This window comes from Tetrao urogallus (assembly GCF_951394365.1).
Source record: "Tetrao urogallus genome assembly, chromosome: 6".
NCBI classification, from domain to species: domain Eukaryota; kingdom Metazoa; phylum Chordata; class Aves; order Galliformes; family Phasianidae; genus Tetrao; species Tetrao urogallus.
In genome coordinates, this window is record NC_136819.1 from 45,011,643 (window position 1) to 45,037,785 (window position 26,143).

Below are 26,143 nucleotides of genomic sequence, written 5' to 3' on the forward strand. Positions count from 1 at the left end.
ACCATTTTCTTAGCCCTCCTTTGGACAGCCTCTGATTCTTCTATGTCCTTATGTTGCAGCCCAGACATGCACACAGTGCTCAAAGTGAGGCGGCACCACAGCAGAGCTGAGCAGGACAATCCCTGTCCTTGCCCAGGTGGCAGTGCTGGGCCTGGTACACCCCTGCACCTGGCTGCACTTCCTCAAACCTTCCTCCAGCATGATTTTGACCGTGGCTCTGCACAGGCAGATGACACCACAGCAGCATTAGCCTGTCACCTGCACTGGACAGCATGTGCTGGTGCTGTCTTGGCTCTCCTGTCTGCTCCCCACAGCACACCTGAAGCTGAACCAGCTCCATACCTCTCCCAGTGAAAATGGAAGAGGCTCATTGGTGTTCCAGTGCTGATCCGGGCAGCAGGGTTGTACAGCTTAGTAAAGCCCACCTTCCTCTCATCTTAGCATCCATGGTCCAATTTTAGCCTTTGGAGCCATAGCAACCAGGCTCAATGATCAGAAAACAGAAGTGATTCATTTCCAAGTTTCACTTCTCACCTTTAATTTCAAATGAAACACTTGACCAAAGTGACATGAGATCGTGCTAAGACCCAAAGCCATGATAGTCTCTTGAAGTGTGCTAGAGAGGCTTTTCTACCACACAGGTGATAAGATCCAGGGAAAGGAGAGCCTCTATGGCTCCTCACTGCAGAAATTCTGCTATCTAGAAGGTGGAAGCTGCGCAGCATTAGAAATAGCTATGCCTCAGTCATGCACCTATTTGTTGTGCATTTATTTGGATTTTCTCTGTGCTGTCAGTGGACCTGAGCCTGAGGCTCAAGCTCTTAGGAATATTATAGGCCAAGAGCACAGCACTGTATGAAGTTGCAGAGCTGCATCAAGTCTGTGTGTTTGGCATGGTTGTTTCAAAGAGACATGAGATGCTCTTATGACTGGAAGACATGCAGAGAAAGGTCTCAGCTTCAAGACAAGTTCTTTTTTAATTCCTCTTTCAAGAAATTAGTGTATTCTTGGAAGATTTCCCATGCATTATAATTGATTAATCATTTTATCAACTCAAACTTATTTCTAATATTAATATGCAGACTCTAGAATTAGCCCAATTTTTAATTCCATTTTAATTAAAGTGCTTTAACTCCTTTCTTCTGCAAGCTACTATCATAGGACAGATAAGGATACAGATTACTTTGTATCTACATTTTCAAGGTACAAGCTAAATATATCCTTGACAATGAGCTCTAATTAGAAACACAGTTTGGGAGCTCATGCAGTGCAAAGAATAAGATATGTTTCTTTCCCCCTTCCTCCCCCCTTCTTCCCTTTCACTCTTTTTCCCCTTTTTCCTTTTCTCTTTTCTTTCTTATTTCTTTTTTCTTTGTTGCTTTTTTCCTTTATTTTTTTTTCTCCTTTCTTTTCTCTTTCTCTTATTTTATTCTTTCTTCTTTTTTTCTTCTCTTCTGCTTTTTATTTTCTTCTTTGTTTCTCTTTCTTCTTTCTTCCTTTTATTTATTTTTTCTTTTTTTCTTCATTGGCATTATTTCACTGGTCCCATAGGGGTGCTACCCTCCAGAGGCACACAAGCAAACTGCGAGGCTGGAGCTGGCAGGAAATTTACAAAATACAACAAAGACAAGTGTGCAAAATTCTGCCCTGGGAAAACTTAAGCACCTGGTCTGGCCTCGTAGCTTCACCCAGAGGACTGGACAAGACAAGACCCAGAGGCTGGGTCCCATGCCAGCTGGGATGATCTTCTGTACTCATGATAAAACTCTGCTATGGGACACTGTGATTACCAGAATCTTTGGCCTTGTGCTCCACACTTAAATCCTTTCCCTCTCAATGTAAAATTGACTTCCTTGCTTTGGACATCAACCAGGACATTCTAGGAATTCTTGTGGTTTAGGGCGCTTACATGAGGAGTATCACTTGACAAATTGGGAGTGCAGCTTTATATTGTTCCATTGGTGAAAGAGTTTGCCTTGGGCTTAAGTAGGACATTGGCAATGCATAGAAATTTTGCTGGCTCCTTGGCAGCTCTGAATTTCTTCTGGACAAAATGTCCCTTGAGATGTTATTTTTTGTAATGTAAAGTTTGACCAAGAGGAACAAAACTAAGACCATTCAAAAACAGGTTGAACTGATAAAGAATTTCTTTGTCAGTGACCTTAAGTAATGTTCAGAAGCACATTTAATGTAGCTAAGCTTGATTTCTTCTCCCCCTTTTCAGATGTTCTTGGTTAGGAAAGACGGTAATGCAAACAACATGGTCCTTGTGGTCCGCATGCCTGTTCAAGGTGATGCTCCTGGGGTACTGGAGTACAACATTAAAGAAGAAAAGTCAAGTAAGTTCTTCACAGTCTTTTCTCTCGCTCTGGTTATTACACAGAATCCTCTTGTGAACACCAGCATTTATGTAGTCTCACTTGCAAGTGCTCAGTTTGTTCTTGTGACAGTAAGCAGATCTTGATTCCACAGTGTAGTTTGGTTACTATTTCCTGCAGTCACTTTACCTCAGCTCCCCTGCAGTTCTGCAACTTGTATTATCATTTACAGACATGTGACAGGAAAGTAAAGCACTCCCAGGTGAGTGCTTTGATCCAACAAGGAGCTGCCTTTCACCAGATGGAATTCCTGAGCACAGTGTAAGGCTCTGACAGGCTGAGCCCTGTTAACTCAGCCACTATCTCTATTTCTGCCACCAGATCATTGACTGCCAGCTGTCCAACATTTGCTGCTTTTGCTTTTCACACACCTCATACAGTTTCGTGTAACAGTTGGCTGCTCTTAAACTGTTTCTCTTAAACAGTTCTCAGTGACTCACTGTTTCTGGGATGTGGCTGGGTCTTGGGCATGGTGATAGCAGTGCTGCTCCCAGTGAGACAGCCACGTTTGCCATGAGCAAGCAAGGATGAACCCAGATCGCAGGCTGGCTCAGCTGGTGCAGCCCTTGGTGGAAGTGGCTGTGCAATACATGTGTTTTCCACTTTCCAAGAAATATTTGTAAACACAGGAATTTTAGGGTAGTCACATAAGCATGCCTTTGGAAGAGTTCATCACAATGGCTTACATTGATAATTTGTATGAAAACATCCAAATACTCTGCCACTGAGTTCTGGCTTCATAGCTGGCACCCTGGGGTATGTGTTCTACAATGCTTTGGATTATTTCTTCCCCGCTCCCACTTGCTCAAATGACCTTTTTCATTCTCATACATTTCTCTATATGTACCTCTGCATGATAAAGAGATGATGAAGCCAGAGGGACAACTGTATCTTGGAACCACTCTGATTTAGTGGAGTATTGGCAAGCACAGGCTGCCCAGGGCGGTGTTGGAGTTGCTGCCCCTGGAGGTGTTCAACAAAAGGGTAGATCCGCTGCTGAGAGACATCATTTAGTTGGATGATGGGTTGATGGTAGGATGATCTTAGTGACCTTTTCCAAACTTAATGACTCTATGATTCTGTGATAGGCCACAGATTGCCACATCATTGCTCCTGCACAGAGCACAGCTGCCTGCTGAGCTTTCTCTCTCATGTGTTCACCTTGGAGCATGCCCTTGCAGAAGTGCCACATGTATCCAATGCTTCTGAATGAGGTTGAAAGCCTCAGATCTTTTGCCACAACTTCAGGTGCCCAGCAGGGACAAGAGTTAGCCGCAGGATGTGAAAACTTTATATTATTTCCTTATTTTGAAGTGGAGCTAGGCTTACGTTTTTTATGGTGGAGAATTGCTTTTTCTTTGGGGATAAAAGTTGAAAAATTGAATCCTGCCATCCTAAAAATGTCATATATAGAAATGTTTCTGCTTGACTTATGTTTTGTGCCATAATATCTGATTTCTTTGAGTGAAGTATAGTTTAAGTATTTCACTGTGAGCAAGCCTTGCTAGAAGGACTTCTGTGCTGTTTTTCAAACTTGCTTGCTATTTATAATTTATCACTAGCTTAACACAAAGCATGTGTTCAAAGACACAGCTTTTTGATAGAAACAATATGAAAATCAGTTTCCACCTCTTTTGTATAAGTTGCAAAGTAAGTGGAATAAGGTAATTAAAAATTAGCTCTCCTAAGAGCAGGATAACTGCTATCACATGTGCAGCAATCACTGCAGCCATGAGGCTGCTGCATTCATGTTATGTTTTACCTTGAATTCTGTTAGTCAAGCTTTAGAAAGCCTTAAGTTCTCTATAATGTACCACTTCAACAAGAGCACTTTAGGCAAGCAAATAATATGCTTTTGCTTCCTTTCTCGTTTCAGGTAAGTAAGTTGGCTTTTGAGCTTAGAGGAAACAGAATGGATACCTGTTTGTAAAGCCAAATTTGGTGCAAGGAGAGATAATAAATCTTCATAGTCTTGGGGTAACCGAATATATTAGCTTTGATGTATTGTTTCTGCATAAGTCCAAGTTTTTTTAAACTTGCTGAAAAAATAAAATTATATGTTTTCAGAATGCTTTAAAATGATACTAAGTAGCACCTGAGCTTCCCTGCTAATACCCTGATGCATTTGAATTGCCTTAGTTTAATAAATTGCACTTCACTTTTCTGTAGTATGCTGCAAATGTGAGGATAGGAGATGTCCGTGTGTACGTGGAGATTAACTGCAGACCAAAGATGTTATCTTGCTCTGTGACGCATGTTTATTGCAAAAACTGCGTTACATTTCCTGAGAGTGTGTAAAATATGCCAGGTGTATGACATGAAGACCTCTGCATACTGGCAGGGTTTTTCCAGGCATCCCATCTTTAGCTTCAGATAGTTAAAGACTCTTCAGTTCTTCCACTCTTCCTAAAAGGAGGAATCAGCCTCAGTGACATGATGGATCTGTGCCATCTCTGCAGTGATGTCCACGTCTTATTTTTACTACATGCAGCTTCAAACAGCAATTTTTATTCCTCAACTTTTTGTAAAAAGCCACCCTTATTCCATTTTATTGTCCCAGTTGTATCTGAAGCGGTTTTCCCCAGTGTTGCAATCACGATGCAAGGGGTGCATCCTAGCCTCTGAGATCCTTACATAAATGGCCATTCACTGAAGCATACAAAAAAAGAAGTTTCCATCCAAATAATGGTGCAACATTGTTTAGCTCTTCCCTTTCCCTTTATTAGATCTGTCTTGTTGACATTCTGATGAAAAATTTAGGGAAGTTTCATTTTTTGAGGGGAAGCATGGATTTTATTCTGATTTTTTTTTTTTAAATGGAAATCCCCGAAGAAGCCACTAGGCAGGAAGATAAAAAAAAAATGAAATGTCTTTCCATTTCTTTTTCATAGGGATTTTTCACCTGTTTCATGAAATAGCTCTCAAAATCATAAAGTAGGAGAACAAATAGACTGGATTTTAAACATTTCTGTTTGGTTCTTTGTTTTTGGCTGTCCTTCCTTCAGAGACCAGAAAGGCAAAGGCCTTGTCTCAGCTTTCTTTCCTCCTTTCCTCCTCCTTTCTTCCTCCTCTCCTCCTCTCCTCCTCTCCTCCTCTCCTCCTCTCCTCCTCTCCTCCTTTCCTTTTCTCTCTCTTTATTTTTCCTTTCTTCCTTTCTTATTTTTTATTTTTTTTGTAGTGAGCCAACAGTAGATGGTACATGGTTCATCAGAAGGCTGAGAAACCCATCAATGTTCAAAGTCTTGGATGTCTGGTTTTATTTCTTACCAGAGGGTTCCCTTCTTGCTCAGATATGTTATAGCATACTGGAAATCTTTCAGAAAGAAGATTCCACAAGATTTCTTCCATTTAGAGATGAACACTGAAAGATACCTCTCAAACTCTGCTAAAATCTCAACCTTTGAATGCTTTCAGTTCTGAGAGTGATTTCTTCTGCTTCATACCTAAACAGAGCATTAGCCTCACGTGACTCAAGATCTGAGCACCATTTCCTTAGCTGATTCTTACCCTCAGCTGTAATTTCATTTATTCGAGTTTTCAGTTAGCAGATCATAACCTCAGGTCCTTATTCTCTTTCCCCTTCATGTTTATACAGTCAGAAATCATGCCACTGGCATCATACCAGTGACAGTGCAGGACTATTCAAAAGAAATAATTGGACTTTTAAAGGAACTGTGTGTGGTCCTGTTAACGTGTTGGAGTAACATATACTGAGAGCTTGAAGAAAGTATCTTTGTATGATAGACCACTTGGTGCAGATAGTGACCATACTGCTGCTTTCACACGGATCATGAATGTGCGTGCCAAAGAGGCCCTTCAGTAGAAGTATGCTCGAAGGCCATATACTGGATGTAATGCTTCTTCTTTTTTTTTTTTTTCTAAGAAATCTCACTGATTATACCTGAATTGTTGTGGAACTGCTGTCCCTCTTCATTCTTTAAGCTGTCCCTCATTCATTCTTTTAATTCTTAAGGTTGTGAAAGTTCACAAGAACCTGATTGATTTGTAATTCACCCCCTTGTGCCCCGTCCATCCACATACAAAGAAGACCTAGAGGCAGCAGGATGGCAGGCCCTGCCGGGGAGCCAAGGTAGCCATGCAGGCAAGCAAAGAAGGCTATAAAAAATTCTATGCACAGAATTTTGTGAAGGGTGAAATCAATCAGAAAAGGGAAGAGATAGTTTAGGGTTAAGTTTTCACAACCTACTTTCTTGTCTCAATGGAGCCAATTAGATGCAGTCTCTAACACCATGAAATCTTGCCTAATCTCAACAACCAGCTTTGTCCATCATTGGCCAAGTTACTTCAGCCACCTCTACGCTTTCATTCCTCCTTGCCAAGCACAGATGGGAAACTTTTTGATAATTAGATCAAAGCCATTCACATTAGATCAAAGCATAAAAAGAGAGTGTACAGTTGTTCTGACTGGCCATTAGAGGTAACAGATGGTAATTAAGCAATAGTAAGGCAGCAGTGTGTTTACAGAGGGACATTAGAGTAATGTGGGGATAGTCTTTGCACATTTCTGCAAACATAGCTCCAAGCAAAGCTTCTGAAAGCCCTTGTCTTTCGGGGAGGGGAGGGCTGTGAGCACGCCTAGCACACAGCAGCAAGGCTTAGACATGAGGGCTGCAAATTACTCCTTGTGTCTCTGCATGTTGGCAGGTACAAGTGGTGTGAGGTCACCCACTGAGCAGCACCAAGCAGAGCATGGAAGATAAGACAGGCTAGACGTTATCCACTACGTCAGATTTCCCTATTAAGATTTCTTTTTTTTTTTTTTTTTTGCTACTGAGCCTGGATGAACAACTTCTAAGACCCAAGTCCTCACTGCTAATACAGCGCAGCACAGTCAGCAGTATATTCCCATGTCATCTCCTTTAAGGTACTGCTCAGACGAGGTCATGAGAAGAAAGGGAAAGGTGGCTCAGCCACTGCAGCCTACTCAAAATTTAGCTTATATAATGAGAGGAATGTTGTGCATGTGATGTTTGTAATATGAACATATCTGTAGAAGTGTTGGCAGCTTTTGCAGTAGCCTTCTCAGTTTTGCAAGATTTCTGTTAACACTCTCTGCCTGCTGGAATCAGGAAGTGGAGTAGAGATAGGCAGAATATTTTTTATTATTATTATTCAGACAGCAAAAAGGTTTATAGCCCTCAAAGCTACAGAGAAGAACTAAAAGACACAAGCTCAAATTTTGAGCTTGTAGACTCAGCTGAGTGTAGCTGAGTGTAGACTCAGAAATTTTGTGTAGACTCAGCATTGAAAAATAAACTATAAGAAAGCATTCACTCATTTTAAAAATTCATTTTAATTCATTTTAATTTCATTCATTTTAATTTTGATCCCTTCTGATCTGGATTGAAAATAAAGATGTAAATCTGTGGTACAGAGTGGGGTCAGAAACACTGAAGCTTTCTCTACTTAGCAAAAGTGAATGAAGTATGTGCGCATATTCCTGACACTGAATTTGGTCACAGTCATTACAGTTGAAAAAGACCACTGAGATCATCTAGTCCAACCACTGACTCGCCACCACCATGCCCACTAATCATGTCCCTAAAACTTCACATCCCTAAGACTTCTAAGATGAAGCCGTTTACCTAAGTTAGCATTTGCAGGTTTTCCCTGAAAGCAGAGCTGTGTGTTTTCAAGACATGGCTGCATGAAGCCTTAAGCAACTTGGTCTGATCTTAGGTTTGAGCCGGGTCTTGGGTTAGAGACCTCCCACGGTCCCATGAGAGGGAACTGACTGCCCAGTGAGGCTGTCAGTCCTCAGGTCAGCTCAAGACAGATAGCATTTCTCAATGGGGATGTCTCAGATGAGCAGCAAAAGCAGTTCCTACCCTCTAAGACCCACGTTCTGGGAGAAATATTGCTGAGATTTATGGGGGGGGTGGAAAAAAAAAAATTTGGATATTTCCTTGAAAATGCCCAGTAATGCAATTTATTGCCCTTTGGCATATTGCAGAGCTGAGCTTCCAGCAGGCTGAGGTAGGCTCCTTCATGTGGAGTTAATAGCATGAAATGCTTCTGTGTTGTTTTTGAGCAAATGGTGAGGGGACTTTTCAGCTGGAGCATGCAAATCTAAGATGTAAATGTGCATCCTATCCCCTTTGCAAGCTGAACCTCTGGAGACAGCCTCTGGCTTATCACAGAGCAGGCAGAAAGGTCTATCAGAAAATATATTCCATTACTTCTGTTCCCACTAGTTCTTCTTCAGATAGTCACTTTAACCAAAGTGGTTGGCCTCCTTCAATGAAAACCCTGCAGCTTTTAGCACTAGAAAGAATAATTCTTAATACTGTAAACTAAGGCATGAAAACTATGGTTGTTCTATTTAAAGCTCTGATTTCCTCTAAATAGATCAGAGGCTAAACATGACATTATGGAGTGGAAACATAAAGTTATTTATATTTTTTCCCCATGGTGCTATTCAGTGATAGAGCATACAAAGAAGAGACTGCTGTGGCAACCACCTCATGAACCAACCTGTCTAGAAAGGTCATCAAGCATCTTCAACTGTAGAATGCAATTTTAACGTGTGTATATATATAAAGGGAAAGCACACAAACGTATTAGTAGTCCCAGTAACTTGTAGTTAGTGTTCTGCAGTCTCATGCCACAAGCAGAGGGAAAAGTGTAGGGGTATTGAATCTAAAGCAGGCAGGAGCCAGGTGTTCAGGTAAGTTCACCTGTAACTGTGCCAGCTCTGCTGTCACAAGAAATGCTCTCACATCTATACATACAAGGCTGCAGAGGAGTCTTTGCAAGCCAAGCACTCAGCTTCGTAACCCTGCCTTGTTCAGCACTAAGCAGCACTACCTGCACTGTTGCTCAGACTTTTTTGTATGCTTTCTTTATACCCTGACAGGAACCTCTGCTGCTGTACTGTGAGGGCAGCCAGTATTTGCTATTTACTTCAGGGAGGTGCATCTTGTTATTATTGCATGATGGACTGTATGATTGAGGCAAGGTATGAAAATGTGTCAGCTCTGGACATGACTCACCTGAAAAAAAAAAACTGAAATGTGCTGGAAAAATTAATAATAGATTTATCAAAGCCCTTGAGAGAAAAGCTTCCTCAGCCCTTTTCTCACCAAAATGTGCTGATTTCCCTAATTGCATCTCAATTAAGCAAATCATACATCTCAGCAGCAGAACTTGTCCAAGGTTACATTTTTTTCCCAGGATTAGTTATCCAATGAATATTAAAAGCGTATTTTTAGTAGTGGAAGCTGGAAAGGCTGAAGACGTAGTTAACCTTATGCTTCAGATTTTAAGCAGTTTAATTGCATATAAGGAGACCTTACAGGATACAGGCTGGTATCCTGTGTTCCCTGTAGTAAATTTTTGCTGTTCAGTGGGGTGGGCACCTTGCCAGTAAGGAGGGTAGACTGCCTTCTTTTCAGGTGGTTCCTGTTGCTGCTGATGGTTTGTCTGCACTCCTAGAAGAGCTAGAGCTACCCTAGTTATCTTTAGCTTGGCATTGTCCAAACACAGATAGCAATTTGTCTGCATCACCCAGGGTTCAGCATGGGCTAATTTCCCCTCTTTTTGCATATTTCTCTTTAACAAGAAAAGCTTACCATCACCTACACAGCTTCTTCAGATGAAAAGCCAAATGTGGAGCGAGTCTGCCCAATGGCATAGCATAACTAGGCAGCTTGGCCCTGGCCTTTGCCTCCAGCTTGGGGTGTGTGTGGTTCTGCTGCTGCTTTCTGCCAGATCTCATCTACCTCCATTGGCATGGAGGTCAAAGCCACCTCTACCCAGGCTCCTCCAAGGACACAGGGACATTGTCATTTTCTGGCCCACCATCCATGATTTGATTGCAAAGAGAAACTGAACATTTTCTAGTCTCTAAGGATATTTAATCTGGAAATCTTCCTCAAGTTATTCAGCCTGTCCATGACCAGGATGAGCTCTCTGTTAACCCTGTCAGTATGAACCCTGAAAACTGATTTGATTTCAGGTAGTTCCCACTCCGGAGACCACTCTGAAGTGTGAGACCAGAGCTTTAGTTCGGCAAGAACAGTAATCAAAGGCTTAGGGGATATTGTAATACATGGTATGAGGACACATTTTTTAACCTGTAGTGCAAGTTCATCGTTTCTCTTCCAATAGCAAGCACAAGGAAAACAGAAAGTCTCACCAAATCTCTCATGTTTGAGCTGAGTTCTGTGTCTCTTTTACACACTGCTTATTTTAAACATAAAAGATTGGTGCAGCTGTTTTTTTCAAGATGTTATACTGGCAGCTTTCTGTGTGGTTTACAAGTTGTTTTGGAAATATTCTGCTAGGTTATAGTGGTTATTTTTAAAAAGCTTTGTGTTTAGCATCCTGAAGAGTTACCTTCCTGTTCTCCTTGCAAACATTTTCATTTTCAGCCTTTAAACCAATGGGACTGCAGGGGAAGCCTGTCGGAAGTAAGCTTTGTTAATCCTCACTTTGGTTTTTTTCTCCTTATTTTTCACTCCTAACATGCAGAATAAATAATGTACACGTAATCATAGCTAGAGACTATGCATGCTGTTCTAAGACAATGTCCTACCCTCCTCTGCTTGGTACCTAGAACATAGCTCAAAAAAGCTTGCTTGTTTTAAAAGAGCAGCTCTAAATCTTTACCCATAATTCTAGTGCACAGGGTCTGCAACATGAAGGTGTTAAAAAGCTTAGTAAACAAGTATTTAGGCTTGTAAATGATGTAAATAAGAGGTGCTTACAGTAATTTGAGGGCAGCAAGGACCCTGAGAGTCAATAAGAATACAATCTACCTCACTGAATACTTTAATCTGAAGATCATCTTCAACCAGACTGGCATTTAGACAGCATTGCTGCCCTTGGAAACAGAGATATCATCTTTCCTTCTATTGCCTGCCCATCTGATGTCGTCCATTTCAGAGCCCCTTTCTCCATCCCAAACCTTTGAAAGTGAGGTCTTTCGCCTCCCTTCCTGGAAGTCTCTCATGCAGAATGTGGTTCTGGTTCAGATGACTTCCTTTAAAATGTTTAGAAAACTTCCTTTTTCTATATGATTAACCTCAGCTTTAAAGTACTTCATCATGACGTATCTCAGAGCCAGAGAAATAAACATTTCACCACGGTAAGTGGGGAAAAAAATGGTGCTTGATAAAATGCATACATACTGTAACGTGCTTTTGTCAAGATTATCTATACAGCATCAAAAGCCCCAGAATTTCAGACAGTAGTGTCCTTCAAGGACTCTGCAAGGCTACATCTACAACTCTGGGTAATCTCATGCTGCCATCTAGTCATGGGAAGCAGTCCTGGATCTTCCCAGTCTCTGGCTGAAGGAACACTGCAAACCAGGAATGAAATTTCTACCATCTTCAAGAAGCTAATTTGAGCACTGCAGAAGAAACACGAAATGAAGACCTGACAAGAAAGGCAAGTGCTTTGAATCTTGACAGCCATTCACCAGATAGATTGCACCATGCTCTTAATCCCTGACAGGATGGGCAGTGCCCTGGGCCTGTTCACCATAAGTACTTGTAAGCAAAGAACTGGTGAGCTGTGGCACTATTCTTCTAGCAGAGCTAGCTATTCTTGAAGTGCCCTTGAGAGCCTGAAATATGCTCTCAGCTCCTGCTGAAATACATTTCTCAATAAGGAGGAAACAGCTAAAAGGCCATAGCACATTTCTGCTCAAAGATCCTGCAACCAGAGACAATAAGTCTAGACAGCAGCAGCAGTTTATGCTGAACTGAAGGCATAAAATCCAGGTGTGCACCGAGGTACTGCCCCTATGCTTGGGGGAATATGGATGAGTCAAAGCATGATGCAGCCAAGACCCCTGTGGCTGTGAAATGTGAGGACAGTCCATTTTCTTAGCAATAGTATGCAGTGAAACTGTGCACTTTGCAAAGCATCCCCTTCACTCCATTCAGCTTTGGTGTGAGAAAACTGTGGAGGCCTGCATTTCACACCTTCTTTTTTTTTGCACTGCATATTGAAAATTTCATTCTGCTTCATACAGTTATATCTTCTGAGGAACAAAGTTGAAAGGCAGATTGTTCTTAGACTCTAGACCCAAACTCATTAACACTTTATCATTTTCATAATTCATTAGCTTCAATTTCACAGGAACTGCCACCAGCAGTGAGTTTTTTCATCATGGCCAAAATAGATTAAACTCTGTAGGAAACCATAACATTGTAATCCTATGAGAAAGCATCAGTTGGATGCACAACAGAAGACTCTGGAAGAACTCCAAAACAGCAAAGTTTCTGCTCTTTCTTGTTGAGGGAAAAAAAAAGAATACACAGCAAGACAGAAAAACAGCCAACAGCTTCATGAAGGAGTCACTAGGAAAGACAAGAAAGACAAATTAGGTCTGGGTTGCACAAGACAGTCTAGAACTGTGTAACAGAGAAAAGAATGCATCTTAGACATGGAAAAAATGAAAGAAGCAGTGAAGACGAAAAGGCCTTGAAACAGATAAATATTGACAGTGCCTTCAAGAAAACAGATCACATGGTACCTATGAGAAAGTCTTCAAAAAGTAAAACAAGAAGCAGTGTCAGGGACACATAAAGGAACTTGCAGACAGAGCTGTTGCAGAAAGACATCATGAACACCGTAACTTCTGCCAATGTAATCTAAATGTTCTGCCCTCTAGCTAAAACTCTTTCACTTAATACCACCACCACCTAGTGCATGAATAAGAGACAGAAAGTCTCAGGGAGCCAGAGAAATGATGTGAAGTTGTTATGTCATGCTTTATTTCAGTAAAGCAAGACAGTTCTGCGAGCAGGGTCTGTGCATCTGCTCCTGCCACCAGCCATGTTTATGACTTACCCTGGAGGCACAGGAACATCAGAGTCTGGAAAGATGGTTGGTACCCTCTGCCTTGGAGTGATCCTGTGTTCCCAGAAAGAGGAGAAGGGTTGAAGGCAGCAGGACAAGCAGGAAAGCCAGCCAGAGTTGTTTGTTGCCAAGTCAGTGCAAGGCATGACATGGCAACAAGGGCATCAAGCAAGGGACATCAAAGGAAACACCAGTGAGAGGTATGGTTAAAAGACTGTGGAGTTATCATCTTAAATTTTAGAAGAGTGATTAAAATATGGAATCACTCCCATGATAGCAAATCTCATAGTTTCCAGAACCTGGAAAAATAAGAGATAGATCTCAAGCACATGGAGGCAAGACTTTAGAGATGGTTGTGTTCTCAGCAGTCCCATGTCAGCACATGTCAACACAACTGCTGTTAAATATGGAACTCAAATCTTTGAATTCAGATGCCTCTGAAGGGTTACACAGAAATCAAAAGCAGTGAATGGGACTAAGAGCTCCATTAGAGAAGAAGAAACAGAGGTAATTGGGTCCCATGAGCCTGCATAAGCAGTAAGAAGAGAGGAAATTGTCCATGTGACCAGAACAAGGGGACTTGCAAATGCAAATCTGCAGGGAAAAATCAAAGGGAAGAGGAAGGCAGAATGCCCAGGGACAGTATGACTCAAAAACATCATCATCTCAACAGAGAAATGATGGGGAGCTAACGAGAAAAATAAACTTGTGAACAAATTCTAGTCAGTGCAAAAAGGTGACATTCTAAAGAGTATGCTGGTGAAGTGAAAGGAAAGATGAATCAGTCACAACTATTTATAGCAGTTCATAACCTGGCCTTGTCCTGCTTACTTACTGAGAAAGCAAAGGGCAGAAAACAGAGCACAGTCAACAAAGAACCATTAATGTATGCTATTAATGCTTTCATCACCCCCAAGATGTTACCATTGTCATAACTTTGTTTTTGCCTACTCAAAACTGAACACTCATCTCCATATTTCATCTTGGTTTTCCTGGAGGTGACTTCTTTCAGTGTGCTTCTAAGTAGGTAGAATTTAAAATCCCTTGACAAGGGCTGGAGCATCTCTCCTCTGAAGAAAGACTAAGCGAGCTGGGCTTGTTTAGCTTGAAGAAGAAAAGACTCTGGGGAGACCTCATTGAGACATTCCAGTACTTGATGAGAGCTTATAAGCAGAAAGGTGAGCAATTTTTTACATAATCAAATTGTGACAGGACAAGGGAGAATGTCTTGAAACTATAAGAGAGGAGATGTGGGTTAGATGTTAGGAAGAAACTCTTCTCTCAGAGAGTGATGAGGCAGCAGCACAGGCTGCCCAGGTTAGCTGTGGATGCCCAATCCCTGGAGGTGTTGAAGGCCAGGTTGGATGGGGCTGTGGGCAGCCTGAGCTGGTGGGCAGGCAGCCAGCCCACGGCAGGAAGTGGGAACTCAATTATTATTAAGGTCCCTTCCAACCTAAGCCATTCTAAGATTGTGAACGTCTGGCTCATTGAACCCACCCTCTGTTTGCTATTGCTTTCATCATGTTCTTGTCATCTTGCCACTTGGTGAGAGGTAGAGGCTTTTTTGTTCTTTGTGTGCTCTGGGTGTATTTTGTGAGCCCAAGAAGGATGAATTTTGTGCCTGCAGCTTTCAGCAGGATTACACCAGGCTGGCAGAAAAGTGGCTGCTTGTAGCTTTGGCAAAAGTCATAAGTTCCTTTACGTGATAGTGCCATGATTCCTCCCTAAGCAGCAGTGCTCATGTCAGAGAAGCATTCCCAGCTCCTCACAGTGTGTCCTCAGCCAGTGAAAAGCACCAACACCTCCCTGCCTATCCTCTCCACAGGGAGCCCTGAGTCTGTGCCCAGCAGTTAGTAGAGTCCTTTGGGTCTCTGTGCCATGAATTCTTTTATCATTAGGCTGCTTTGGCTATATAGTGCCTGGTGATTAGTGGTGTTTAGTGCTGTTTAACTAAACATGGAAGAAGTTGTAACAGTAAAGTGACAAGGCATTTTTATGTGGATGCTCCTCAGTCGCTGAGGGGCTTGATCTAATCTTTTGGTTAAAATTCAGGCTCCTAAATGACAGTTTTCTGGCACAGAAACAATCATTAGTCCAAATCTGAACAATATGCTCATGTTTGTAAACACAAACAGGTGCAGCTTACATCCACCTGCAACTTGGGATGCCAAAGTGAACATGTGGCTCTTCACAGAACAAAGTCCTTAGAACCGGTGTCTGCACAAAGGGCTTTCTTTAATTGCTGGAAGTTTGAGTGAGTTCAGAGACTCTTGGGCTTTGGTTAGTTCTCTGGAACAGCACTGAGTTTTTTGTCTTTATTTTAGTTTCCTGTGTTAGAGCTGCAAAGCAGATGTATTTCAAACGATTGAAATTGCTTTTTGTAGATGTTTAATGAAAATCCCTGACTGCAGCATGTCTCTTACTAAACCAAAAAAAAAAAAACAAAACAACTTGCCAGGCATTTTTTTCCCAGTTGTGAGAGAAATGTAAGGGAAAAGGATTGTTTTTCCCAAAGTACATTTGAAAACCCACATTGCTATGGTCTGAGTGCTCACAGCAAGGCTGATCCCTTCATGCTGATCCAGCACACACTGGTGTTAAGAACAACTTCTGAGAATCGTGCCTTACAAAAAATGCCTGCATTGTTACAGTCAGCACAAAATGGGAACCTACAGGGCCTGGGCTAGGACAAAGGGAGAAGTAAAAGAAGGAAATGCCTTGTTTGGGGAATGAGCTGTGAGGCTGAACAAAAGGGACGAGGCTTGAGCATTTCCTCCCTATGGGAATCTCTGCTCGTGGGACAAGTGTCTCTCTGCCCACCCACAGGTGGAGTGGGAGACAGATGAATGTCTCCCCTTCCACAGATGCTGAAGGCATCTCACTTTTTAGAGGAACTGGTAACCATGCAGGGCAATGAGCTGGAGACTCTTCCCAGGGCTGTGACTCATGGACACTGAAGAAGCTGACACCACAGCTGAGGTCGATGCCCACAGCTGAGCTGCAGCCCAGGAGGCAGAGCCAAGGGCAGTGCGAGGTAGCTGCAGTGCAGGATACAGGTCGCAGGTGCAAGGATGGGCGCTGCAGATGGAGCCTGCAGATCCATCATTTTCTGCCTGCCCTGGGTTATCTGTCAGCGTGAACTTTTCTCCACTGCTCAGGGAACTTTTTTTCTAGTTTAGCAGCCCAAATCTGTGTAACAGTGTGAAATTTGGCCTGCACAATTCCATAGTGTGCTTCTCCAAGGAAGGTCATCTCAGGAAGCTCTGCAGCATGCTGTGGGTTCTATTTTGCCACCTGGAGGAAAGTGCTGTTGCTATGTAACACAAAGGAGGGAGAAGACAGGGGAGATAACATCAGTGCATTTTTGTCTATTCAGACCAAAACAGATTGCAGCATGGAGACCTGCAAGGATAGCCCATACACACAGAAGATCTCCAGTTTCTTGGATATAAGTGGACTTGTAATTAAGCACTAGGCTGTGACCTGTTGTTTCTCCCCATTGTTTCTGTTACTGTCACAATGTTCCAACGTCTTGAGGCAACCATTCAGGGAACCAGGCTGTGTTTCCCCAAGGAACACCCTTGTGCTTGGCTGTCTGAAGCCACTTCCTTATGCTCCTTATTATTCAGTGCAAAGGCTGGGCAATCACAGAGTGTAAGATGTGTGAAATACCCCACCCAACTTTCTTTACCCTTCAGCTTAAAGAATACAGTTGCTGACTATCTTTTTTGTTTTTCATCAGTCCTGTATCTAGAAGGATCTGTCCTTGTATTCGAGGATGTCTTCAAGCTGGTTGCCTTCTACTGTGTCAGTAGGTGAGTTGGATTCACTGCTTCCATTCTCCCCTCTGGATTGCCTTTGCCCACATGCCTTTCCAACAGCACAACCACCTCTGTCCATGAGTTTGCTGGAAGCTCTGTCTGAGAGAAGGCAATGGAGCTGCATCCATAAAGGAGCCAGGCACAGGACAGGCTGGCAGAAGGTTCCCGGGTGAGCCAGGAACATCTACACGCACCTGGCAGTGACTTGGTCAGCCTGCTGGCTGACTTTGTGGAAAAATAGAACAGCTTAGGCTGGAAGTGACCCTACAGATTATGGAGTTCCAACCTGCTAAATGGGCTGCCTGGGATTGTTGGAGAGTCTCAAACAGGAGACTCAAAGCACTTAGTCACCTCTCCTGGTACTCCCAAGGAGTGTTCTTCTAAAAAAATCTAGTTCTTTAACCAAAAAATGTAAAGTGATATAGAGCAGACCTTGCATGCTCACTCAGTGCAACAATACCAAGTGTAGCGGGTATGGAGATGAGAAAGACCTTTGCAGTCATCCTTATTAGAGTAAGGTTTGATCACCAGCTGATGAGTCCCTCTGTGTAATTAAAACTGAACGTCTGCAGTCTCATCTAATCTGCGTGTCTGTGCCAAGCACATTGCAGCAGTACCTGCACACCCTGCCTGGTCTGTCCCTGCTTTAGCAGGCCTGGTTTTGAGCTGGACATAATCCTTTGGTCTTCTTTAAAAAGACTTAGATAACTCTTAAAACAGTTGTTTCAGTGTAAGAGAGGAGAGTAGACTCAGGATATGCTTACAGGGCAGTTGTGTGTGTGTCCTGTTCAGCTTACACAGTAGCAGTGCTCTATCTATGATATGATGCAGCATGCTCAGCTTACCCAGCCAGAGACTTGCACTATTCTGGGGGCTGCCTCTGCAGCCAGCTATGTTCTACTGCCAGAGCAGCGCTCCTGCTGCACCCATGGAGCCAAGCTGGTCAATGAAAAGTCATTTAGATATCTAGATAGATATAAACCCTACAGAATAGGCAGAAAGTACCCTGAGCCCAACACAAATGATTTTTGTCTTAGCAAGGGAGCGTACAGGAATGGAGCATTTCCATTCAAATGGCCTGTGGGAGGGAAGAATCTGCTCACCTCTGCTTTCCTGCAGAGAGGATCATGGATTGAGAATGAATCCAAGAAAACCAGAAAAGCTTTTCTATCAGTTCCTGTCGATGCTGAATGCCAAATACGTATTCTGACAGTTCAGGTTATTTCTTAGTGTGCTTTTGAAAGACAAGACGAGTGGGGAGTCATTTCCTGACAGAAACAGGGAATAAAAACACTGCTTTGGCTCTGCCCTGCTCTTCCCTGGCAGCTTGTAGAAGCTCTCCGTAATAATGAGTGGAGAGGCTGCTCTCAGGGCTGTAGTAAACACTCAGCTACAAATAGCTGGAAACAGATTATCAGGCCTCTCAGGCTCCTTCCAAAGGAATGTTTGGCTTGTTCTTCTGTGATGACTAAATTACCTTACATCACAAAAATTACACCTATAAGCAACAGGCTTGTTTGAAAGCTGTCTACCCTGTAAATAAAATCACATTTGTTTTCTTATTAGCTTAATGTCTTCATATTTCCTGATTTTAGATGTGGTTTTCCAAAAAACAAAACAAAACAAAACAAAACAAAACCAACAACAAAAAACACCCACAAATGACTCATGCATACATCAATAACAAAGAAAGGAGAAGGTCTGTGGAAATCCTCTTCCTCTTTTACACCTGATATCTGTTGGTATCTGTCATGAAAAAAAAAGAAGGATTAAAATCTGTTTATGTCGAATATCCCTGGTCTATTGATACATTATGGGGACTATTATTACTTTTTTTTTTTTTTTTTTTTTAACTGAGGTAGGAAGAGGTTTAGCAAATTGTCACTGGGCAAGGGGCAAATATAAGCAGTTCACTGCCAGCCTGAAAGCTCCACTAAATTGTTTCAGATCCAAGGTGCGTTTTAACGAAAGCCAGTTATCATCCTCTGAGAAACTGCATCTATTTGTATGGGAAGTTATTATTAACCCTGTGGTGTCCCCTAACATGATATTTGCTATGTTCAGAGGAGGAAGCCCCAGCAGTGGGGCACATAGCATCACTGCAGGAGCTGGCAATTGCTTCTGCACTCAGAGCAGCCCAGGTTGGCACAGTGCACACCATTCCTTGCTGGGCTCTGGCGACATTCAGTACCTTTCAGAATGGGACTGAAATCGTGTGCCAATTCTATCATTAAAGCAATGGTGAAATCTGGAGTTCCTAGCAATTGAGGGATTTATTCTTCCACTGGTTTTTTGCTATGTTTCTTTTTTTTACAGGGATTTGCTACCCTTCACCCTGAAGCTACCACAAGCAATATTAGAAGCCCGTAGCTTTCAAGATCTTGAAATTATCTCTAGTCTGGGGATAGGTAAGTCCCTCAAAGCTGCCTGGGTTTCTCTGAGGCTTGTGACAACTACAATGCCTCCCATAGACACAATGCAAAGGTGAATAGATAAGCTGTTGTCTTCAGAACAGGTGAGGAAGCCTGAATATGAGTGGGAAGACATTTGTTGTCTTTATGGAAGCATACTGAGAAAAAAAGGCCATGTCACTACACTTGGGCTTCTATGCAGAGTGTATAGAAGAGACTGCAGAGACTGAGACTCCTATTGCATAAGTTAGGGCATGAATTTCAGCAGCTGGAACAGGTGGCACAGCCTCTTAGGATAGCTTACACACACTTTAAGTAGTTGACATCAGGGGTATATAAAAAGAGGAAAACACCTTTGTAATTTCCCCTTTGGATATGTGCAGACAGAGCTGACTGAAATGCAGTATTTTTGTATTTTGGTATTTCTACTTTCTATCACTGATTTTCTATTTGGTAGAGAAGTGTGTAGCATCCCAGCATGTTCTCCTGCCTCACATTAATATGATACAGAATATTATTTTTAGAGACAGCACCAAATGAGCAAATTTTAGATCAGAAGTGTGCAGCTATGGAGTTGGGAAATGCAGTTCTGTTAACTAAAAGCTCTCCTTCCTATTTCTTCCCATTAACTGCACTCCAGTTGAGATGGCTGTTACAGTCAAAAAGTGTCTCTCATGTTCCTTTGCATTTCAGTTTTCACTGAGCTGTTGAGAACAATGAAGCAATGCTGGAAGCAGAAGAGTTAGCTCACTCAGAGATACTCAAAAGAACACCTTGGGGCTTTCGGGATCTATTTTAGAATCTTCTGCATTAGATCTCCCAGAATGGATGGGCAAACCCCTCTGGTTTCAGTTCAGCCAGCTTCATTGAATTTGGCCAAGCAGATCTGCTTCTGACACCCTCAGCATCCTCTATTTTGAGTATGTTCCAATTTTTAAATATGGGTGTTCAACCAGTAATTTGAAATAAGCTGCAAACTTATTACTGATTTTTATGGTTATAGCAAATGTAAACTTTTGGATTAAGACACGAAGCACATCATGATTGTCCAACCTTCTCTGTAAATAATCTGAGCCAACAGAGAAGGTCGTGTTTCTGGCAACAATGTCCAGCAGCTTCTGAAAGGAAAGATTAACTGAAGCACATGCACTGAAGCAGTGTTAGTTGTAGCCCTCTTCTGTCCTGTACACTGGTGGTCATAAAAGTGGCGATGGCTGCAGGTTTGTCAGCCACAGGGCAGTGCATGCCAGAGAAGTTTCTGACAAGTGAGAAAAAATGTTATGTAGAGATTTTCTGGGAAATGATGGTAGTTTTTTGGGATGTCATGCTGCCTCGGTGAGGCCAGAAGATGGAGTAAAGAATGGTGCTGTTCGCTGGAACAAAATGTCATACAATGAAACAGTGCATGTTTCCCAGTGTGACTCTCCCAAAGGGAACTCAGCATTGCTTGAAATTCTAATATGGTGATTTTTATTTATTTAAAATTGATGGGGGGACAGCAGGAAGTTGAGAAGTGAAAATAAGATGTTTACCTGCAAGCTGGATTGTTCCACAGAGGATCTGGTTGCAACGTATATTGTCAAAGAGGATATACTGCAGGTCCTCCAGCCTTGACTTTTCTGGTACAGAAAGTGTTTTACCAGAAGAGTTAGCATGATTGCAGTGCACAGAGAGCATCTTCATAGAAATGCCAAAGTCTTCAAAGTCTTCAAATAACTTCTTAATCGGCCCTCCTGAGTGTAAGCTAAGGGAAGAACCAGGACAGCAACAGAAGTATCAGAATGCCTACAGCGTGGCCTGGCTAGGGAGCACCTCTGTGAAGCAGCTGTGTAACCCTTGGTAAGACCACCACGGCCTCATTTGGACCCTCTCAGGCTGAGTGGAGCATCACATTCGCTTCACAGCATTTTATCCTTGGCCTCTACTGAGAAAAGTAACCAACTTCCCTTTTGTGGATTGGCTTACTCACCATTTCCTCAGCCCAGGAGATTCTGCAGCATTATACACTGACTTCCACTGCCCGGTATTTGCTGATACACAGAGGATTTAGGGCATTTAAAGGAAATCGTGACCCAGACAGTCTCGGATGTGAGGGGCTTGGCAGCATGCTGGTGTTGCATCTGTATGTCTGTTCCCAAGTGCTGCTGTTCCTGGTAACATTTCATTTTAAGTTTCTTTTCTCTCCTCCCTCTCACGGTGAGAGAGAATGAAAAACTCAACCTCCCAGAGAAGACATGGTGTTCTTAAATTTGAATTAAACATGGATACCAGCCTAGGCTGAGAAGGGATAACTCAACAATTTCAGCTGGATAAAAATGAAAGGAAAGAGCTAGTATCTAACTCTTACAAAGCTGCAAGCTTGACACCAGGCATGCCGGAGTACTCTAGTTATCTGCATCTCTGTGTTTCCAGGATTTCACATTTTCCCCATGTTCTCATCCAGGGAATACCCTTAGAAGTTTTCCCCTTTTAGTTGGTCAGAAAACACAGTTTGCAGGAAACTGCAAACACTGTTTCCAGGAAAGGATCCTGAATTAGCAGCTCAAGGAATGATTATATGCAATCGGACCAGAAAGGCTTGAAAACACAGCTCTGGAGGAAGGGAAAAAGCTTAAATATGTACTGGAACTGTTCAGAAGGCATAAAAACACTTCAAAATGTTTTAAAACAATTTATTGAAAAACAAATTCTAATAAGAGGTTTGTAATGTATGGAAATGACATCTGGCATCTGAATCATCTTCCTTTCCCAGTCACAGCTGATGGTACCAACATAATGTTCTGTAGTCCTTCAGTATAAACCCTCATACATATGCAGTCTTTTGCACATCTTTCCTCTCTTATACCTGCAGGTGGGCGATCTTGAGGCAAGGTGCAAAACAGGGACCGGGCATGGCTATGGACAATGATTATCTGAGTTGCAGAAGTTCAAGATAAATGTTATCAGTCAAAGTAATATTAAATGATATAGCAAAGTCATGTATTTCTGGTCTGGTTGTAGAGTAAAGTGGGATCAGAGCTCCATGCAGACCAGGATCTGCCATGTGAGCATACTGTGGAACTTCAGCTGATGCTCCTGGTGCTTCCAGCAGATGTTGGATCCAGGCTGCAGGTCCCAGCCCCACAGCTTCCTGCAGCCCACAAGAGGGAAGCTGCACCTTCCTGCAGTCTTCACCCACCGTCTCTGCAATTTGGGCAGTGATCACTGAGCAAACCATAGACTCTTTTGCTCAAATAGGCATATTTACTGCTGTACCTTTCTGCTCACTTAGGACAGCATAAATAGCTCTCACTAGAAGAGTGTCCAAAAATTGCCAAGAATAATTCCTGTGGTGACCATTCTGATATCATCCCCTGGTTTGAAGTATCTCACATGCGCAAAGTATCAGCCCTTTTTTCACACTGTTTTGTGCAGAGATGTGAAAGAAGTGTACTATTTCTTTTAACAAATGTAGGACTTCCACCTACAGTTAGCAGTTAAAATTTTCTACAGGAGTTTTTTTTCATTCTTCTTTTCCTTCCCTCTCTTTTTTTGATTTTTGTCAGACTTTTGGGATTCCTCTTTAAACCACAGAATGAGCACAGAGGCGTTATCCCACCCTGCAGCAGACTCTGCCCTCAGCATGGCCCAGGCAGACGGTTTGAGATCTACCCAGTGTGTCGCAAGTAACGCAAACCACTGCTCATGTGAAATTGAGCTGTCAATAGGAAATGACAGGCTGTGGTTCGTGAATCCTATTTTTATAGAAGAGTGCAGTAATCCTTTTCCTCCAGACTCACCTCCTCCCAAGGGCCATGCTGTGTGCTCCAGCCTGCCCGCTGCCACCACCACGTCACCCCGCCGCCCCCCACCGCCCCCTCCACACTCTCACGGGCAGAAGTCTTCCCTGAAGCTCCCACGGGAACCCATGACAGCCTGTGAAGAAGCACAGCTTCTTCAGCCACTGGGCAAGAGCATCAAGGAAATGAAAACCGTGGGCGGTGATGGTGAGGAAGGGAAGCAAAGCTGCTCTGACAAGGAGCCATCAGCCGGCAGCCTCAAGAAGGGCCCTCAGCCTGCTGTGCCCCCGCGGAGGCGGCCATCTGAGAGGGCTGCAGAGGAGAACTGCACGGGTAAGCCTGCAAGTTGTGAAACACCAAAAGGGGAACAGGCTGAAGAAAAACAAGAGCTGGATACACAGAGCGAAGGTAAAAGGCTGTTGTGCAGGAAGGCTGCAGAAATGCCTGGAGAGGTTCCTGAGGAGGCTGTGTCGCAGTTTCAGGAGGCAAAGCCCGAACCTGCAGAAAAGGAGTCCATGCCTGAGGTACAAAATGATGCCACTGAGAAAGGAAAGTTGCCTCCTATCCCACCACCCAGAAGGAAGAGGCTTTCCCAGGCACCGCGGGTCCTCAGCTCCTGCCAGTCAAATCACATAACAGTGGTGGAGCAGCCTGCAGCCACAGCTCAGGCTCAGGGCACAGGCAGCTCAGCATCAGCAGCAGGCGCTGCCACTGGCACCAATACTGAGACCGAACAGGGACATGGCCACAAGTCTGTGAACTCAGCTGAACTGAAGGGCTCACACTTGTCCCTGGAAGGCCTGGGAGGCAGTGCTGCAGCCCAGACATCAGCATCTGAACCAGACTCCTACTCCACCAGCAGCACCGAGGATGACCTGGAGATGCTGGGTACTTTGTCTACTAAAAAGACACGCTCTATGATCTTGGGCAAGGCCAAGAACAGGCTGTCTTTTGTCAGCCTGTCCAACGTTTTCACAGTCTTTTTGTCTAATGATAGAAAGCTGCAGAAAAAGATAGTGGAGCTGGCACAGGATAAGGACTCATACTTTGGCAACCTGGTACAAGACTACAGAGTGTACAGTCTGGAGATGATGGCAAAGCAGAGCTCCAGCACAGAGATGTTACAAGAAATCCGAATGATGATGACGCAGCTGAAGAGTTACCTAGTGCAGAGCACCGAGCTGAAATCTCTGATAGATCCAGCTGCCTACACTGACGAGCAATTAGGTATGTATTTGTACTTTGCTAGTTCTTGGGCAGGATTTGGGAAGGTAAGGAGGGAAATGAGATAATATGGACACAGGTTCTGCTTTACAGAAATTATAAATCTGAGGGGTTGAATTGAAGTCTGCTCTGCTGTTCCAGCATTTGGAGAAGCAGCTCTAAAAACTAGGAGTCCAACAAGGGGGAAAATTCTATTCTGAATTTTTTGAGAGAATGAGTTTAAGTAGAAGAGATACGTGTTTGTGTATGTGAGACATATATATGTATGTGGATATGCATATATATGTGTAAAAATATGCATACGTATATATAGGTATGGACACATGCACCAAAAGCTGTGCTCTGCATGACAAGCCCTTGCACTGTCCCATTCCCCTGGCCCCCTTCCCCAGGCTCTGTGATGAGGATGGAGAGCTCCTTGCTCGTGGTGTACAGATAGAGGGCTGGTTGCTATCCCACAAGGAGGGACAGACTGCAACCATTTGGAGTGGCAGGCTAGAGGAATCACTTGATCCAGGACTGCACAACTCAGCCTTGAGGCAGGGAAGAGCTGCCTGTTCCAAGACCTCTGCTGGCCCCAAAAATGCAGCATTCATGTCTCTATGCTAAATAAATTAATTGCCTTTGGGGAGGAAAAAATAATCCTTTCAGCCACTTGAGGGTGTTTCTTCAATGTGCTGTGAGGAATTATGTGCCAATTCCCTCCCTGCTTAAAAGTATGAACTGGCCTAAGTTTAACGTATGTCCATGTGGGAACACACTAGGGCTGCAGGATCTCAATCCTCCAGTACAGCCAGAAAAAGCATTTATACACGTACTCTCACACTCTTTTGACTTAAAACTGTTTACTGAGAACCTGAGAACCAATGCCGAGCTATTTATGAGCTTCGTAAACTGGCCCAGAGAAAAATGGGAGCTGGAAGACCCCCAGCTCAGAACATGGCCAACCACCACGTCTCGTGGACTTGGGTGCCCAAGATACCTGCCGCTCCATTACGTGTTGGGATCCAGAGGTGATCAGCTGCTGGTCTCAGCAACCCCTGCTGGCTTCCTTCTCACCCAGCAAAGGCTTCAGGTGGCCCTGCAGCCTCTCTGGCAGAGTGAACCTGTGCCAGCCTCTGCCATACCTCAGAGAGAGGAGCTGCTGTTTCACTTCTCACGCACTTCGTGTAAGACCTACAATATTTACCCTAGTAACACCTTTCTTGGAGACAGAGGGATTTTCAGCACAGGGAAGTCTGTCATTAATCTTGTTTAGGGAAGGTGGAAAGGAACCAGAAACAAGTGTCCTTTTTCTGCTTGGCAGAGTTGTGTGAGTGCAAGGATTACCTCACCTTCACACAGACATGCTTCATTAGATCCTGCACTGCTCATCTGCAGTTCCTTATCAGGACAGTGCAGCTCTGCCAGCCTAGGAGGTGTCTGTCTGCTCCTGAAGAGGACAGGGATCACCACCACACAAAACTTACCATTCAAATCCCTCCTGCCTCAGGCTGATTTACTGGAATCCTTAAAATAGTTACACTTTGTATGCCTTCTGCTTCATTCCTCCCTGGCTGAGCAGATGGACTTATTTGGCAGTGACCTGTTTGCCACAGTGCAGGGGTTACAAATGATCCTTGCGCTCCTGCTGGCCCTACCACTGGTTTCTAGGGTCTGGACAACAGACAAAAGGCACTTTCTCACAGTCTCTCCTG

The 26,143-nt window shown here is 43.3% G+C and overlaps 1 protein-coding gene across 1 annotated transcript in view; it reads left to right on the top strand.

Annotated features, from left to right (window-relative positions):
• Window positions 1-26,143, top strand: part of RIN3 (Ras and Rab interactor 3) — a gene marked incomplete at both ends in the record, with an annotated part of 54,233 nt that overhangs the window by 16,240 nt on the left and 11,850 nt on the right. Inside the window, 4 exons of the mRNA XM_079537920.1 lie at window positions 2,225-2,339; window positions 16,954-17,026; window positions 19,349-19,440; window positions 22,989-24,449. Coding sequence (XP_079394046.1) covers window positions 2,225-2,339; window positions 16,954-17,026; window positions 19,349-19,440; window positions 22,989-24,449 — 1,741 coding nt within the window. The remainder of the gene's footprint in view (window positions 1-2,224; window positions 2,340-16,953; window positions 17,027-19,348; window positions 19,441-22,988; window positions 24,450-26,143) is intronic.